This window comes from Mchenga conophoros, linkage group LG9, assembly GCF_057382185.1.
Source record: "Mchenga conophoros isolate Kocher_MC1m ecotype Shallow Benthic linkage group LG9, M_conophoros_male_GT1.1, whole genome shotgun sequence".
Taxonomy (NCBI): domain Eukaryota; kingdom Metazoa; phylum Chordata; class Actinopteri; order Cichliformes; family Cichlidae; genus Mchenga; species Mchenga conophoros.
In genome coordinates, this window is record NC_140534.1 from 19,170,290 (window position 1) to 19,187,227 (window position 16,938).

At 40.6% G+C, this 16,938-nt stretch overlaps 2 protein-coding genes across 5 annotated transcripts; one reads left to right on the plus strand and one right to left on the minus strand.

The window, feature by feature from the left end:
* Positions 1 to 265: 265 nt before the first annotated feature.
* Positions 266 to 6,362, minus strand: mastl (microtubule associated serine/threonine kinase-like). 3 transcript variants are annotated; one of them, XM_085286813.1, is made up of 13 exons: positions 6,044 to 6,362; positions 5,821 to 5,958; positions 5,600 to 5,739; positions 5,421 to 5,509; positions 5,224 to 5,330; positions 4,952 to 5,111; positions 4,438 to 4,586; positions 3,232 to 4,302; positions 2,749 to 2,890; positions 2,609 to 2,629; positions 1,564 to 1,677; positions 1,351 to 1,452; positions 266 to 999 (listed from the first exon to the last, which is right to left on the minus strand). In XM_085286813.1, the coding sequence occupies exons 1-13, from the start codon at positions 6,212 to 6,214 to the stop codon at positions 842 to 844; spliced, it is 2,562 nt and encodes an 853-aa protein (XP_085142939.1). In that variant the 5' UTR covers positions 6,215 to 6,362; the 3' UTR covers positions 266 to 841. The 3 variants fall into 3 exon arrangements, with proteins under 3 accessions (XP_085142939.1, XP_085142941.1, XP_085142940.1); XM_085286815.1 differs by having other exon boundaries at positions 6,079 to 6,211; XM_085286814.1 differs by lacking the exon at positions 2,609 to 2,629 and having other exon boundaries at positions 6,044 to 6,361.
* A 346-nt stretch (positions 6,363 to 6,708) lies between these two features.
* On the plus strand, positions 6,709 to 16,671 carry LOC146567157 (ATP-dependent zinc metalloprotease YME1L1-like). Of its 2 annotated transcripts, none has more exons than XM_085286816.1 (18): positions 6,709 to 6,968; positions 7,533 to 7,652; positions 9,878 to 10,046; positions 10,144 to 10,245; positions 10,790 to 10,899; positions 11,709 to 11,859; positions 11,981 to 12,088; positions 12,484 to 12,657; positions 12,784 to 12,936; positions 13,023 to 13,155; positions 13,244 to 13,306; positions 13,590 to 13,702; positions 13,891 to 14,046; positions 14,176 to 14,327; positions 14,416 to 14,542; positions 15,035 to 15,108; positions 15,613 to 15,699; positions 15,789 to 16,671. In XM_085286816.1, exons 1-18 carry the CDS (start codon positions 6,933 to 6,935, stop codon positions 15,957 to 15,959), a joined length of 2,199 nt encoding a protein of 732 aa, XP_085142942.1. In that variant the 5' UTR covers positions 6,709 to 6,932; the 3' UTR covers positions 15,960 to 16,671. The 2 variants fall into 2 exon arrangements, with proteins under 2 accessions (XP_085142942.1, XP_085142944.1); XM_085286818.1 differs by having other exon boundaries at positions 11,981 to 12,064.
* Positions 16,672 to 16,938: the final 267 nt, after the last annotated feature.

Below are 16,938 nucleotides of genomic sequence, written 5' to 3' on the forward strand. Positions count from 1 at the left end.
CATCTGTGAAGAGAACAGGGTGCAAGTGACGGATCTTTTAGTTCTGAGTGTACATGTAGATGAGCAGTAGGGTGGCAGACCACCTCACAAAAGGCAGCAGATACCAGTCCTGTTGCTGGGTTTATACCACTTTATGGCCTGGTCCAGCCCACCTTGTGTAACTGCTCATCTCCTGGTATTCCCTTCACATTTAATTTCTTTAAGAAGTGTATAGTTGAGATTTTTCTCCAAATAAAATTCTGCAAAAATACTCAAAGCACACATCTCGTTACAAACAGGTTTTATTTCTTTTTTCTTTTTTCCTCAGAATTAAGATAAAATTGTGCATGTAGCAAGAATTAACCAGTAGTGTGGAAAACTGAGCGGATACAACAATCAAAATTAGAAACATTACATAAAAGAAGTCCTGCTGGGATAAAGTAACAGTCTTGTCTTGAAACAACGCTACACTAAATTTACACAGTATATAAGACATTATTTATGAATATGTTTTTCTTCAACACTGAAACATGACATTTGTACCAGTACAGCAGAAAATGGAGCATATTAACTTTAACATCCTCATCACAACAAAATCAAGCAGCAGATAAAGGGATGCCTTGCTAGTAGAGTAATGCAACGCAGTAGTGCTAACATTAAAAAGATATTTCTTGTAGCTAAGTGGCCCTTTTTGATTGCGCAAATGTAAAATGTTTTCTTTAAAAACAATATTACAACAGCGAACGGAAAAGCCACCCTAATCCACATCTTCACCTCGCATTTACTTGCAGAAATCCAAGGTAATGGTCTGAAGTGTTTAAAAATCACTCTCGCATCATACAGTCGAGCGAGAGAACAACTTCTAAAGACTGAAGCCGGACACGGCAATGTGCTGAGCATTGTTTCTCGCATCAAAGTAAGAGGTGTCGGTTTCGTCGTCTGGTTGAGGTATGAAAGGCATCGGCTGGTTCTGCAGGTTGTCCCAGTCCAGGCCGTGAAACAGGGGGTGGCACTTCAGTTCTAATGGAAAATATAGGCAAATGACAAACAGCAAAACACACAACAGCCCATTTCTTCTTCTTCTTTTGTTTTTGAGAACATAGGTCCAAATTAACTTCCAACTTCTAAAGTCGGTATAAGTATTTTATGTTAAGTTAATCAGTTCTAAAATGGGGTGAATTTTCTGTATTTATATTACATTTTTCCTTATTTATTCATGTTTAAAAAATATAATAATTTGTATTTTTATTGATGTCTTTATTTCTGTTTGGATGACAAATACTGTTGAAATTTTCACTTCATGGGATAGTTATTTATAAAGCCAGTTGTTTCTTTCTCTTTTGGTCTTTTATTTTGAAAGGTGGTCTCTACCTTTTAAGCCAGCGCGCTTTGTCATGTCCATGGTCAGCAGGATTTCAATGGCATTCCTGGAGTCTACAGATAACTCCTCCTCCCCCTCAGGCCAGGGTATATCTACAATAGTTGATAGTAACGTAGGCGTGTTGGTAATCGAGAAGAAGCTTAATGAGTTACATATTTTAGATGGTTTTGTGTTTGAGGGTTGGAAGAGAAGAGCAAACCCACCTCTGTTCAGAATATTCTGGAAGACCAGCTGGGGCGTCTCGTCATTGAATGGCGGCACACCTGTGAGGAACTCGAAAAGACACACACCAAGCGCCCACCAATCCACCATGAAGTCTGCCCGGGTAGACGACAACGACAACAACAACAAAAGAAGAAGGAATAGTCACATTTTTGTACAGCCGTGGGCCTCAAACGCCTCACTTTTCCCTGTGATTTCTGTTAGAGTGCACACTAACTGCACCGCAGTGGCAAAAGCAGGGACTACGTTAGATACTGAGTACTGGGGAAGAAAACGTTCTTTCATTCTCACATACAAAAACCTAAAAACAAATCATTAGGATTGGTTCGTATTAAAATTTGAAGTCAATTAAAACAGGCAGAGTTAATTGAGGGTAAAACAAACAGGGTGCCTGCAAACGTTGTGCTTCTCAAGACTTATTTTTTAGTTCTCGATAGCTGCACAGACTTAAAACCATGATTACAGTTATAAGTCTCTACTACTGAGCGAATAAGACAATAGATAAATAAATCCATGTCACAGAAGTCAAATAGCAGCGATCAAGCTACAAAATGGCATTGTGCAACTGCCAGGCGACACTGCCCTCAATGTGTTAACATTTGAATTAATAACAGCATGGCAGATCAATAAGTTATTATTAGATGACATTTTGTGTGATGCCAGTGCCACTGTGCATTGACAGTGTGTCAGAATTGCTCAAATTCTATAGATTTATAAGAACAAAAAGAAGAAAATCTTTTTTTGCCAAATTAAAAGCACATCAGCCACAGCTAATCTGATTCCCCTGCTGGCACAATGGTGTTAAAAGAGACTTGAAAGACCCAATGCTTTAACCTTTAGAATCACACACTTGAACCACCATCCCTTTCCCCTTTAATTAGGCCCACAGTTTGTTCACCGATCCAAAGGGCAGAAACAGCGGGGAAAGGGAAACGGGGCAGGAATCCGCTCACTTCCTACAGCGTATTAGCAGGACGGGGAACATGCAAGCTCGCTTGCAAAGAGACATTAATGTTAAAAACTTACCACACTGACCACTTCCTGAAACTAAAAGAGAGTGCCTGTCACAAGAGCTACAATGTCAAGAAAACTATTCAGTTAAAACAAGACTGAGACTGACTGACTTTGTCATCGTTACAGAACTTTTGAAGATTTCTCTCTCTTACCATGTGGTTTTCCCAGAAGAAGCTCTGGAGCCAAATAGTCAGGGGTTCCTAAAATTGGTACTCTCTCAACAGGCAGTGCTCCCCTTCGGACACTCTTTGGAGTCCTGTAAGGGGTATGAGAGGTCGACATGGGCTGAGGAGTCTGAGGAAACAAAAGCATTAATTTCATTAATATGTACATAATTTATTGAATCATAAATGTAACCTGTGACTGCCAAACTTTATTAAAGTGGTTGTCATTGTCAGATATGTAGAAGATCTTTGAACTTCAGTTAAAGAGGGGCAACCAATTAGAAGAAAGTCAACTTAAAGTCAGAGGACAGGAAGTTGATAAGATAAAAAAGCAATTGATTTAAATTGTGAGACAAGCAAAATTACTCTAGTTGAGCACAAAAATAAAAGTACTGTCTTAACAATGAGAGCGTCAGGTTGCGTTTCTGGGGCTATGCAGACGGGCTGTATTCCTCATCCTTCCGTGCCTACCTGATAGAGAGAACCACTGGAGCTGGGTCTCTTCTGCACTGGTGTTGCAGCTCCAGATGCGACGTTATAAGAAGCCGTTGTGGACACGTCCATAGCTTCCACAGATCCAATGCTAAGTCGGGACACCCCGGACACGTTGGACCGATTAATGGAGCTACAATAACTACGGAAGGCCACGACATTTCGCGGCTTGAGGAATAAAGGGGACTCCGCATCACTGCAAGCGAGCTCGGGAAGTCGGTTCGCAAAGAAACAGCGAGATTCATCTCTCTCCAGAAAATGACCAAGTTTAGGTGTTTCAACAGTGGCCACAGGAGTTTTTGGTAGTGATGCAGTATAGAAGGAGTCTTTACTTTCTTTGTCCTCCTCTGGTGATAATGAATTCCTGTGTTTGACAGGCTCGGTTGGCTGGAGGGATGGATGGCTGTCTATAGTGAAAGACATTTCGTGCATAGACCCGTCAGAGTCCATGCTCAGGTTCCTACAAATGTCACTTGTCCCAGGAAGTGGTGACGTGAAACTCGTGTGTGACAGGTCTTTGGCTCCACCTTCAAATATATCCTCCACCGGCTCTTCCAGTTCATAAAACAGACTTTTGGCTACAGCAACGGGACTGGAGCGCTTCGGCACCCGCTCTTCAGTTGCCTCGATCCCTTCAGTGGAGACCATGAAGTCGCCTATTTTGATGGTGGAAAATGTTCCAGTCAAGCCAGTGTGAAACCTCTCAGTCTCCACAGGAATCTCATAGAACCTCTTGTAGTCTGTGTTTCTCTTTTTGGCTCGGATCTCTGGCGTCCCTGGACTTCTTTGTAAATCTGAAAATGTTCTCTTCACAGATGAGGGAACTGCTAATTGACAAACATTCTCCTGAGCTGTGGAGACAGACTCCTGGTTGTTCGTATGGGATTTATTTTCTACAAGATGAGCTTCATTTGACTTTTTTGATTGACTGCAAGAGGCCTTATCAGAAAAGCAAAAAGTGTCCCGTTTTGTGGGCGGACTGTCCTCTTTGGGCACCTTCAACTCAGATCGCCCTCTCCCGTTCTGGTCATTCATGTGTTCATTCTCTTTCTGAAGAAAAAAAAAGTCACAATATGGAATGAAATGTGAGTGAGACACTTTATGAACAGGAAACTCCAAGCCAAAAAACTTTATTGGTCTTTAATTACACATGGATAAAAATAAGAATTAAGAAAATCCACTTACCTCCTCACACTCCCACAGTGGACTGGTGCCACCGTCAGTGTCAGTAGTGCTGCCTGCACTCATCGTCTGAAACCTGCTCCTGGTCTTCATCAATGTGGGAGTCAGATTTTTTGTCAAATTATGAGGACTAAACACGCTGCTCTTTGGTCCTATCAGATAAAATTTAGAAGAAAAAAACTGAATAAAGGCGAAATTAGCATACATTTTCATTATCTGCATAACTCGTCTTTCCACGTGAACAAAGAATGACAAAATGCCAAGAGGATAGCTCTTGGCTGTCTACTACAGCCTGACAGCATCAGCTAATAATGACCTATCACTTAAAAATCTGCATCATATGCTTTCATGTTGTAACTTCATGGTATATTGATAACCATTTTGTTACCAACTTTAAAGCATGTATTTAACGGGAACCCTTAATATTTCCCCTTTTTAGTAAAATTTCTAACATAATGTAGGCAAAAAGAAAATAAATAAATCAACCCCCCAAAATAAAATGTCCTTGATGACATACTCAGTTTCCAAGGGTAGCGAGCAGGTGAAGACAGGCGATCTATTTTCTTCATTACAGGAGAATCAAGAGATTTATTCCTTGGTTTTATTTTGCCGCACGACATGGGACTGGACACCACAGTAGCGCTGCAGTGACGCTTGCCTTCTGCTGCTGGTGTATTCTGTGTTTAACAGAATAAAGGAAAAAATAGGAATTATGTAACACACACACACACACACAAAACAACACATCTGATTGTTTTCCTGCATGTGAAGTGATTTGAATTCACTTACAAATCCAAGGGAGCTGATTAAAGAGAGGACTTGGCCTGGCGTGCGGGAATAATCCTTCTTGGGTTTAGCCAAAGATGGGGTAGTGAGGATATCCATAAGACTCAGCTCTAATATAGAAAGCACAGAGGTAAAGGAACTATTAATAATATTTCTAAAGGTGATGGTTACAATGTGCAAAAGCTGCTGGGAAGTCAAACCTCTGTCCAGCTTGACTTTAGAAAGGCCAAAATCTGTTAGTTTAATGTGGCCTTCGTTGGATATGAGCATGTTGTCTGGCTTCAGATCTCTGGGAAAAAAATTGTTACAGTTCAAAAATGCATATTGACGTCGATCAAATTGAATGAAAGTGCAAGATTTGCATGCACAGTAAAAGTACCTGTGAATTATACCATGACGATGGAGATAGTCTAAAGCCAGTGCGACCTCTGAGATGTATTTTACAGCCATATCCTGGTCAAAATAGCCATAGATATGAAGGAGAGATTTGACATCTCCACCAATGAGGTATTCCATTACCTGTAAGCATAAACAATGACTTAATAAACGGGGTCATTAACATGTTTAACGCGAGTCTATTTTTTCATCTCTGGGCGTTACCAGATAGATCTTGGTGGCTGTTTGAAGGGAGTAAAACAGGTGAACCACGAAGGGACTTTTGCTCAAAGCGAGGGCATCTCGCTCTGCCTTCAGCTGGTTTGTCATGTTTTTATCCACCATATCGGCTTTCTTCATCACCTATGAGGCAGAAGAAATGTGCATTTAAGTAGGCTAGATCTCCCTTTAATGATTTAGAATAAGCACAGGTTAAAAACCCACTAACCTTAATGGCATATAAGCGTGCGTTGCAGTTCTTACGTGCAAGGTAGACCTTGCCAAAAGCCCCGCGGCTGATGGGCTTCAGCACGACGAAATCGTTGATAGACGGCGGTTTAGGGTGATGACCTACAGATTTCACGTCGGCGCACGAGCGATGCTCTTCCTCTGCGTCCATTATTTAACTGCTTTAAAATGAGGGTTACGTCTGTGTAAGCCAGCCAGCTCAAAGTAAACAACACGCACTTGCAAAAGAACGGATTCTCTGGTTTGTTTTGAAATTTTGAATTCCGCAGATCTTTCACGGGGACCCCACTTAGTTGTCCAAGAAAGCGCCTGCGTGAAAAAGAACAACCTGTACTTGAACAACCTGTGTAGTGTAATTAGACGCTAGTTAATTTTGGCCGTCTAATTACAATTAAAACAATTATTTACCAGAAATCCATTATTTTGGAAACTGTTTTTAAATTTTGATCAGGCACTCACGAACAGACCAAAATGAGAAGAACGTGAAAATTAAATAGAAAAATTAATAATAACTGCTACGCTTTTTTTTTTTACTGTAAGGCACCTGATGCAAGTGAAGATTTATTTTGTCATTTCTATGCATTATAAATTAATTTTAATGAGTTCAATGAAACAATCGCAATGATGCAAGCATCACCCGGTAGTAGTTCTTCTTTACGTCATTTTGTAGTCCGTTTGACCTCAGATGCCGGGGGATCCATTTGGCGTTGTTAGCTGAAAAAAAAGTTGTGTAACTGTTGAAAGTTGTGTAACAAGGAAAACCAAAAGGACGCCCCTTTCGGGAGGACGCATTCATTTGGGTTATATAGAGGGTCTGTCCTTACAAACCAGCCCTCCAAAGTCCGTTTTTGTAGCATCCATCGGCAAAAATGTTTTCGCTGTCTTCGTCATTTCAACCACAGCAGGTAAGCCGACTAGATAGCGGTTTATTGACTTGGCTAGCTCATGTGTGTTCTTCTCGGAGTGAATTTAGTCTTTAGTTGTAAGTTAGTGTTTATTTTAGGACTGTTATGGGAGTTATATCGACATGTAGCTCTGCTGCCTGTTGCTTATTTGACCCCCTTTTCCCCTTTAGCTCGCCTAGTGTTAGCAAGAACATTACTCTAGAATAAGCCTATGCTTACGTCACGCTGTCACCCTGTGTCGGTGCGGAGACGAGCGTGATATGTGAGGTTTCGGTCGTGACTTTACCCAGAGATACGTGAAGGAAAATTTAGGTTAATTTAAACAAAGTATTTGAAAAAAATCATTCAAAGAGTAGAGGTTACGTAACTCGTCTGCCGTATGTGGGCCAAACCACTCTATGTGCAGAATAAAACTGACATAACAGTCCTGACCACGCTGTCTCCGCCTGGAAGTCTCATTTAAAAACAAAAAACAAGTAGAATGGGAAACGTTAAATGTACATGCAGAAAATGTGAGGTGCTATGAGAGTGTTTTAAGCTACTGCTGTTCTTGTGTCTTCCCAGATGATAGTGCCTCTCAGCCAGCTCATCAATGCCCTCCACTCTCTGAAGAATTCAGCCACAGCTTCAATCCAGGCTCTTCACAAAGACTTCAGTCCAGAGCACAGTTCATTTCTGAGAGAGGTGAGCTCCATCTCCTGAGGATAGTAGCTGATGGTGACATAGTACATGTTTTGTTAAAGTGGACTATCTGAGGTAAACCACAGATCTGTTGATGGCGACTTTATGGAAGTATGTTTATGAGTAAACTATTGAACTACTCTTAACACTAAAAGTCTTGGTTACCAAAATTGGAAAAAGAAAACCCTCATCATCCTCGTTAGAGATTTTACCTGTTTGGGACTCTTCTCTGGCTCTGCATTAGACAGGTTTTCCTCATATTTATCTGACTGGGCTTTCTCTGTTAGGTTGAATATATTCTTCTCCTTTAACACTGTTTCTCTAACCTGTGAGCTGCAAGGCTTAATCCTGGGTCCATTATTGCCTTTCGTTCTACATTCTTCCTTTAGCTGGCATTATTAGATTTGTTTTTTTCTGAAAACCTTCATCATTTTCATGCCAGTAAAATGCATATACAGCTGAATTTCAAGCCTTATCAGCTGGATAGATTGTCCAACCTAACTGAATGTTTATCCGGATAAGTTACTGGATCTCCAGTAATTACTTTGCTATGTATTCCAAAAACACAGAGGCTGTGATTATAGTTCATTGTGTTGCTTATCTGCTAAGTCCAGTCTTCATAATCTTGGTGTTATATTTGATTCCTCTCTGGGCTTTGACTCACATGCAACATCTACTTTGACGTACCTGTTTTGTTTTTTCAATTTAAGGAGTATTTCTAAATTGCAAGGTATAGTTTTCTCAGATGAACTTGAGAAAATGTTATGACTGATATATCCTAGTAAGCAAGCTTGTGTTACTCCTGTTTTATACTCCTTACATTTGTTCTCAGTTTATTTTAGAATAAAGAGCACTATCTAAACTTCTTCTTAAACACGCTCTTGCTCACAGTCTGAGATCCTAGGCTCAGAATTTGTTGGTTGTTCCTCAGGTGAGATTGAAGACTGGAGGCTATTGCATTTTTATTGTGACTATTTCTCATTTTTATTTATTTTTCTGTGTCAACTTTACTTATGTACTTACTTACTTTTAGGTGATCAGTTGCTCCATAGAGTAGGGCAGGGCAATATGGCCAAAAGTATTTATCACGATATGATAATATATGTCGTGTCCAAATTCATGGGCTGCATCCTCCTGAGGACCCGTCCTTCGCAGTCTACGTGGGCCAGGTCCTCAGAAGGTCGGGTAGGCCGGAAGTAAACGGCCGTGAAATTGGACGGTCCAGCCTTCAGATCTGCGTCACCGCTGTCTCGGTGGAGTTTAATAAACTCGGCCATCTGCTTCTTGCTATCTAAAATATAACAGGACACTGGCGTAAATTCTCGACTGTCTCATACTTCTGTTTAATCAGTTTTCTGTTTGACGTTTAGTCAGCTGTGTAAAAACCAAGGAGGAACCCACCCAGGGGATTAATAAAGTTTTATTTTATCTAATCTAATAACTTTAATCTCAGCCAAACCGATTTACTCACGAACAAACAAAACACTGAAAAAAGCCCAACAATAACATTTTTAGGTTGTCTAAGTGACTTATATATTACGTTTAACCCGAGCAGCGAAAGTCCGCGGTGATCTGAAAATGATGTGCCGGGAGTTGTGCCGCTCTCGGCCGCATCAGTAACCCTCGAGCTCCCGGCTAGCTGTCGAGCTGGTGGGTAGCAGACGTCTCCGAAAACGTCGAAGCACTTTTGCAAATATGCGATATCTTGATAAACCGAGCAGATATTTTATGTTTACACAGCTACTTTCTCGCCTGAAAATATGTTAAAAGTTTATTTTGTGACCCAGAAAGATTAGTAAGAGTAATTTTAAAACTTAGTAGCGGCCGCCATTGTTGGAAACTGGAGTTTGGCTGGGCCGCGCTATGAATTCTGGGATATGGTAGGCCATGAAGGACACACCCAACCCATCCTTCAAATTCGGGGAAAAGGAGGACTCATTTGTCGGCTGCATTCGGAGGAGTCTACGAATTTGGACAGCCTTCGGCGCGTCGCTGTGACGTAATCTGTCTACAAATGCGGCCTCAGGAGGATGCAGCTCATGAATTTGGACACGACCATAATATGTGAACAAAGGCACTGCGCACCTGCGTTTACCCATATTCTATCGCGATATTTCATTTTCTTATTATTGCCTAACATTATACTGGTATTACCGTGAACAGTATGATATGGCCCAGCCCTACCTTAGAGTTGTAGATGACCTACCTTTGCTGTCCTTCACTTAAAGCCCAGTGTGAGTCTGAAGGATCTGGGTCTGTCCGAGCTCAGGGCGAGTCAGCTGGACGAGCTCGTCAGCAGGTTACTGCCTACACCGGGACCAGAAGAGCCTCCCGCTGTTCCTTCGATATGGAGAACGAGCCACGTTTCTGCAGACAGCTTCTTTCACAACAAGCACGGTGAGCAGCTCAGTCGAGCTTTATTTATTTAACCAGATGTTTTAATGTGAAACAGACCTTGAGATTTTTTTCTCTTTTTGTACGATTTGTCTCACAGGGTTCTCACACAGGAATTTGGGGCTTTTTGGCTCACGATTATTCCACAGACAATACCACAGCCCACTAAGACAAGCTTGCTCAGAACTACAGTTTTTGTCTGGTAAGAAGCTGACGTTATACAAACTTAGTGGCATTAAAGCCCCTTTCAGGCATGCACTCCTTTCCATTTATCTGAAGGCACCTGAGCTTTTTTGGCCTCATGCCTGAGTGAAAAGTCAAAACACAATCTTACAATTTATACAGGTCCAATATATATGTTCTGTATATGCTCTTCGTTACGTTGCTTAGCTCTCAAAAAGCAGTCTTGGTTTAGGCCTTCAATAGCAGTAAGACGGAAAAAGCAATTTGGGGCTATCAATGGCTCCACTGGATGGCTTTCACTGTCCTTAACACTCAGTTTCACTTTACAACAAACAGGTTCTGTTTGTTATGAGTTGGTCTTCACAGCAGGGCCTGAGCTAAAGACACTGGCAATGATTACATTTTCAAAAGTGTAGTTACATGCGATTAGAGCACAGCTAGACTTACTTATGATAAACAGCTGTCATTTTAACAGACTGAAGAAGCCAGAAATCTTATATACCCCATGTCTGAAAAAGGTTAAAGATACTTGACATATAGTCACATGTTTTCTGTCTGTGTAGTATGGGTCCAAAGTCGCGGTTTCAAGACACTTCGATCAAGGACCAGACGGGCGGAGTCTGGTTATGACGGTCCCGTGGAATCTGAAGCCTACACTCCAGGCTTCATGAAGGTATGCCACCACACGACTGATGTATCTGTTACACTGTTATGAATACAGACTGTTGGTTAATCCAACATAAATTCTGTATTTACTGAATAAGCATTATTTCTCGGACACTGCACAGTTAGTTATGCAGTTAGAATGAACAACATACCGTAGTTTTCGGGTCATAAGCTGCTACTTTTTCCCCACACTGTGAACACTGCGGCTTATACTGACGTGCGGCTAATGCATATTTTCTTTCATGCGGCCAAAAATATTTTGCCTGGTAACAGTAGACCAATAAAATTGATAAGTAGTATATATACGGTATTTATTTTTACCGGTTGTTAAGAGACGTTGTAATGTTGTTTTTGCACTGTTCTGTAAAAAAAAACATAAGCAACGTAATTTGTGTGTTACCGATACGTACGTATACTTAAAATTAGCCATGTTACAGGCGCTGTTCGAGGAAAAAAAGCATTTGCAGTATGTATTTTTGTATGTTATCATAACGTCTATGTTACCTTATGGAATAAATTAAACGTTAAAAATCCTCACGTGTAATATTTCTGTGTAAATATCTCATATTACAAGTGCAACGCATACGGCTTAAAATCCGGTGCGGCCTGTACAAGTACAAAATTGATTTTCTTTCTAAAATTAGAGCATGCGGCTTTTAATCAGGTGCACTCTGTAGTCCGGGATTTACGGCACTTTGACCCTTTAGCTCGTTCTACAACTTGACCAAGTCGTTGCAGATTTTGAGTTGCTATTTGAAGCACACATTTAAAAGAGGGGGGAAAGCAGATTTACATGTCTACTTTTTTCCCTCTCAGGGATTGCTCTTGAAAGAAAAAGGAGTCGAGGCGCAGTCTTTGGACCAAGTGATACAACAAAAAAACCTTCCAGAAAACCAGCAGGAGGCTTTCAAGACGGGTTTCACTGAGGGGTTCATGAGGTCTCAAGCTTTGACTCAGAGAACACAAGGCATGTGGTCCAGACAAAGACACAGTTACCTGTTTTTCATTATAACAGTTGGTGGCAGTGCTGAGCTGAGTACAAAGATGAAGATTGGCTGATTTGTTTTTTTGTCTGTTATGTTTTACAGACTCGCTGAGGAGAACCAGGTTGATCCTCTTGGTCCTCCTCCTCATTGGTATTTATGGCCTCTCAAGAACCCCGTTTCTCTCCGGTAAAGGCCCCTTTTCTGATGCTGGTTTGTTTCAGTCTTCATTCTTTAAGCTTTCAAATTAAATCGTAATCCTATACGCACACTGCCTGCTGATTTACACCTTCCAAGGGTGCAAAAGCATTAGAAAAGAAGTGTTTCACTTAATGTTCACCAGATTTTCAGCTTAAATATTCATATATATATTTATGTATTTATTACAATAATGTACTAGTGCGCATGTAGGGTTTGACAGATTATTTTAGTGCATGATACTGTGCTTTAACATATAAATATCTATACAAACTATTTTTTATTTCATTACTGTGTTCGTGCTTTATGAATAACTGGTAGAAAATAAATGTGTGCTGCAGGAAGCAGCTGTTTCTGTCAGACATTGCAAATATGTATTTATTGAACTGATTATTTTGGGGATCTCGTAGTGAGGTTCCGCACCACATCCGGTCTTGACTCTGCAGTCGACCCCATCCAGATGAAGAATGTGACATTTGAGCATGTCAAAGGAGTGGAGGAGGCAAAGAGCGAACTGCAAGATGTTGTTGAGTTTCTGAAAAACCCACAGAAATTTACCGTTTTGGGTGGAAAGCTGCCAAAAGGTATCGATGCTGCTAATTCTTTTCATCACTTTTTACTGATCATTAAGAAAATTCAGTGAATTGAATAGGGTGGGGTTTTTTTGTTTTTGTTTTTTTTCTTATGCGTTTCTGTTTGGGTCTCCTCAGGGATCCTGCTTGTTGGTCCCCCAGGCACAGGAAAGACTCTGTTGGCACGAGCCGTGGCCGGAGAGGCCGATGTTCCTTTTTACTACGCCTCCGGATCGGAGTTTGATGAGATGTTTGTGGGCGTTGGTGCGAGCCGAATCAGGAACCTTTTCAGTAAGCTTACTGGATGTGAGAAATTTTAGTTACACTTAAAATTGTATTTTAAAAACGAATATAACCTCTATTTTTGTGTTTTGCAGAAGAGGCAAAAGCCAATGCTCCTTGTGTCATCTTCATTGATGAGCTGGACAGCGTAGGTGGAAAGAGAATAGAGTCCCCTATGCATCCTTACTCCAGACAAACCATCAACCAGCTGCTGGCTGAAATGGATGGGTCAGTGTTAGTTAAACTGAATAGAGTGATAAGTGGTGTAGATACCTTAAATTTACAGTTGCTAATGTTTCGTTTTGCTCTTTTACAGATTTAAACCAAATGAAGGAGTCATTGTTATTGGTGCTACAAACTTTGCTGAAGCGTTGGATAAGTATGTAAACATTTAGGATGAAATGCTTTTTATGTATGCCATAAACATGTTAAGTTTTTTGTAAAGTGACAGTAAAATTAAACCATTTTTTAGCATTTACTATCAGAGGTAGTTATTGTGCAGTTATGCAGCTTCTGATGAAACACATTCGTTTTACAGATATTAGTAAGACGTTTTGAGTGTCATTTTGCGATCGTTTTAAGTAGTATTTGTTCTCCTAAATAAAACTTCAACAGAATAAACTTCTGTGTACTAATTATTGCTGCTTTGCATCACTCTTTAGCGCTCTGGTTCGACCAGGAAGGTTTGACATGCAGGTGACGGTCCCTCGCCCTGATGTGAAAGGCCGCACAGAGATTCTCAACTGGTACCTCTCCAAGATCAAAGTAGACCCAGGTAGGTCTGGGTGTAAAGTATTCAACAATATTAAGGATATCTCCAACTACCTTTAGATCTCATCCTTTTTTTCTCCTATTGTCCTTCTCTGCTGGAGCTAAGCCTGAGAGGAAACCTGTGTTTGCCATTTTTCTAAATGACGCCATTGTCTTTGATCACCTTTACAAACACTGTTTGTTCTTTCCCAGCCATTGATGCAGAGATTATTGCCCGAGGCACAGTGGGCTTCTCGGGGGCAGAGCTTGAGAACCTGGTCAACCAGGCAGCCCTGAAGGCAGCAGTGGACGGGAAAGAGATGGTCACAATGAAGGACCTGGAGTTCGCTAAGGACAAGATCCTCATGGGTAAATGAGTGATCACGGTGCAGCCCACAGCACTACATTTCACATTACACTGATCACCTGTACATTATTAAGTGAGGAGACAGGAACACCATCATGATTATTTCTTTATGTTTCCATTTCACATTTCAGGCCCTGAGAGGCGGAGTGTTGAAATTGACAAGAAGAATAAGACCATTACCGCATACCACGAGTCCGGCCATGCCATTGTTGCCTATTACACCAAAGATGCAATGCCCATCAATAAGGCTACTATCATGCCTCGAGGACCAACTCTGGGCCATGTGAGCTTTTGTTACAGTTTTGCAGTATTGTACGTATTTCTGCTGGGGGTTTTTTGGGGTTTTTTTGATAAACCGTGCCGTGTTTTAGGTGTCGATGCTTCCAGAGAATGACCGCTGGAGCGAGACACGAGCCCAGCTGCTGGCTCAGATGGACGTCAGCATGGGCGGCCGAGTAGCAGAGGAGCTCATCTTTGGGAACGATAACATCACCACAGGTACGAAACACAGAGGGACTGATTGGTAGGACATGATTCATAAATATAAAATGCTTGAGCTATGAATAGTATTTTATGATTATAACATTTAAAGGTTTATCAGGTTAACACCTGATTTTTGGTCAGAGGGCCCGGTGGCGCCAGTGTCCTGCAGCCTCGCCTCTGTCAGTGCGCCCCAGGGCAGCTGTGGCTACAATGTAGCTTGCCATCGCCAGTGCGTGAATGTGTGTGTGAATGGTTGGATGACTGAATGTAGTGTAAAGCGCTTTGGGGTCCATGGGGATTAAGTAAAGCGCTATACAAATACAGGCCATTTACCATTTAACACCCTGGGATTTTTCTTTTTTCCAAGTATAAATACACTTATTTGTGTGCTTTTATCAACATAAGAAAATAAATTTGTGTGGTTTGAAGAAGTTCTTATAAATTACTAGTCTCTAGACTTACGCTCTGATTGTTTGGAAGATGACAAAAAAACGTTAACCATTTCAGGTGCCTCCAGCGACTTTGATGGTGCAACCAAAATCGCAAAATTGATGGTGACCAGATTCGGCATGAGTGACAAGGTGAGAATTTAGACTTGTGTGGCAGATGATCCCTGTGGGGTTTTTTTTTTTTGTTTTGTTTTTTTTTTGTTTTGTTGTCTGTTTTTTGTTCCAATCAGCATTTAAGGACTTAGCAGTGCTGATCTGGGCTTTAACTGTACATACTGCTGCAGACGTACGTCTTTATTTACAGTAAGATACAAGTTATGAAGCCATACACAACAATTGTCCTCAGTCAATTTATGTCAGCCAAACTTTGTTATATTAAAAGCAAACACAGTAGCACATCTACAGCTACTGTATTGAATGAATTAATCTTGAAGTTAATACAAATCTGTAATAGAAGAAGAAGAGGGGAGTGGACCTAAAAACTGCAGTCTCTAACATTACTGTGTCATTGGGTGTAATTACACACAGCTCAGTGAAAAGCCCTTTGTAACTCGCTTTACAGTAATCACTAGCTACAAGTGGTCGATGCATGAGTAGACCCATTGTTCATTCATCTTGGTTATGTGTTTGTTACAGCTAGGTGTCATGACCTATGGAGACATTTCAAAGCAAAGCCCCGAAACACAAGCAGCCATTGAGCAGGAAGTCAGAGCTTTACTAAAGGTGAGCAAAATATGTGTCATTTAAAAATAATAATTAGAATTTTTTTCTATTCTATTTCTCAAAATGTTTTTTCTCTCTCTTTTATTTAGGACTCATATGAACGTGCTAAGGATATCCTCAAGACTTACAGTAAGGAGCACAAGAAGCTGGCTGATGCCCTCCTAACATATGAAACTCTGGACGCCAAAGAGATCCAGATGGTGCTGGAGGGCAAATCACTGGACCACTATAGACCTCAGCAGCAGCAGCAGGCGTTGTAGACTCATACATATATATGCACAACTGTGCAATCAAGCACAGGCCTTTGGGAGGCCTTGTTTTGTTTGTATCCCTTTTATTGTCAATGTGAAGATGACACTGAAACAATCATCAACGCTTTGATACGTCTCATCATTTACTTTCCTTCAGTGATTTGTAAATCATCTCAGTTTAACTGTGTGAAAATAACTATTTGTTCTCCCCAAAAAGTCACAAAGATGGTTTCATTCAGGGCATTTTTTTTCCTTTCTCAGCTCTCACAGGGAGAGAAAAACAAAACCTCAGCAGCGGTTTATGCACCAAGGTCATATTTCGTCTCATATGAATTTGTTTGCCGTCAGATTTTTCTCACATATTTGTACTAACCAGTGATCACAATGGGACCTTAAAGTACCTTAAGCTGGAAAGTACCTTTTGGCTATGACCAGGCACAGGTGCTACTGCTGTTCATTGTTGAACTCTTCAGGTTAGAGGTTTTCTTTTTTTTTTTTTTTTTTCTTTTTTTTTTTTTAATATGCTTGCATTTACCATATACATATCTATTTTCCTTTGTTCTTATTTATTGAAGTGCCCAAAGGTAAGACCAGCTGTAGCTGATAAATGAGAAGTTGTGTATATACTGTAAGCTTGTAAAAGAAATGCATTGGTGCTTCTGTTTGTGTCTTTAGATTAAAGCCTTCATAAAGCTCAAATAAAGATTCCTCTTACAAATCAGCCCTGATTCTTCTTTTGGGGTTTGTTTGTTTGTTTTGTGGTTCTCAAAACAAGTTGTAGCATTAACACATCATCACCTTATAAAACTGATAAAAAGGCCTTAGTTAATTATTAATATATACAACAAATAATATCTAATATATGTCTCTACATTGCTTAGAATTCAATATAATTCAGGTAGCAGAGTTTATTGAAGCCTTTTCCACTGTTATCTGTCATAGCTGAAAACTGGAAATTAACCTCAATCAAAATATTCATAAGAGCTAG

Coding starts and splice junctions, on each gene's coding strand:
- mastl (XM_085286813.1), bottom strand. CDS start 6,214: ATGGACGCAGAGGAAGAGCATCGCTCGTGCGCCGACGTGAAATCTGTA. Junction 5,510..5,599: donor CGTCATGGTATAATTCACAG/GTACTTTTACTG, acceptor TTTTTTTCCCAG/AGATCTGAAGCCAGACAACA. Junction 5,112..5,223: donor TAATCAGCTCCCTTGGATTT/GTAAGTGAATTC, acceptor TGTTAAACACAG/AATACACCAGCAGCAGAAGG.
- LOC146567157 (XM_085286816.1), top strand. CDS start 6,933: ATGTTTTCGCTGTCTTCGTCATTTCAACCACAGCAG. Junction 12,658..12,783: donor GGGTGGAAAGCTGCCAAAAG/GTATCGATGCTG, acceptor GGGTCTCCTCAG/GGATCCTGCTTGTTGGTCCC. Junction 13,703..13,890: donor CAAGATCAAAGTAGACCCAG/GTAGGTCTGGGT, acceptor GTTCTTTCCCAG/CCATTGATGCAGAGATTATT.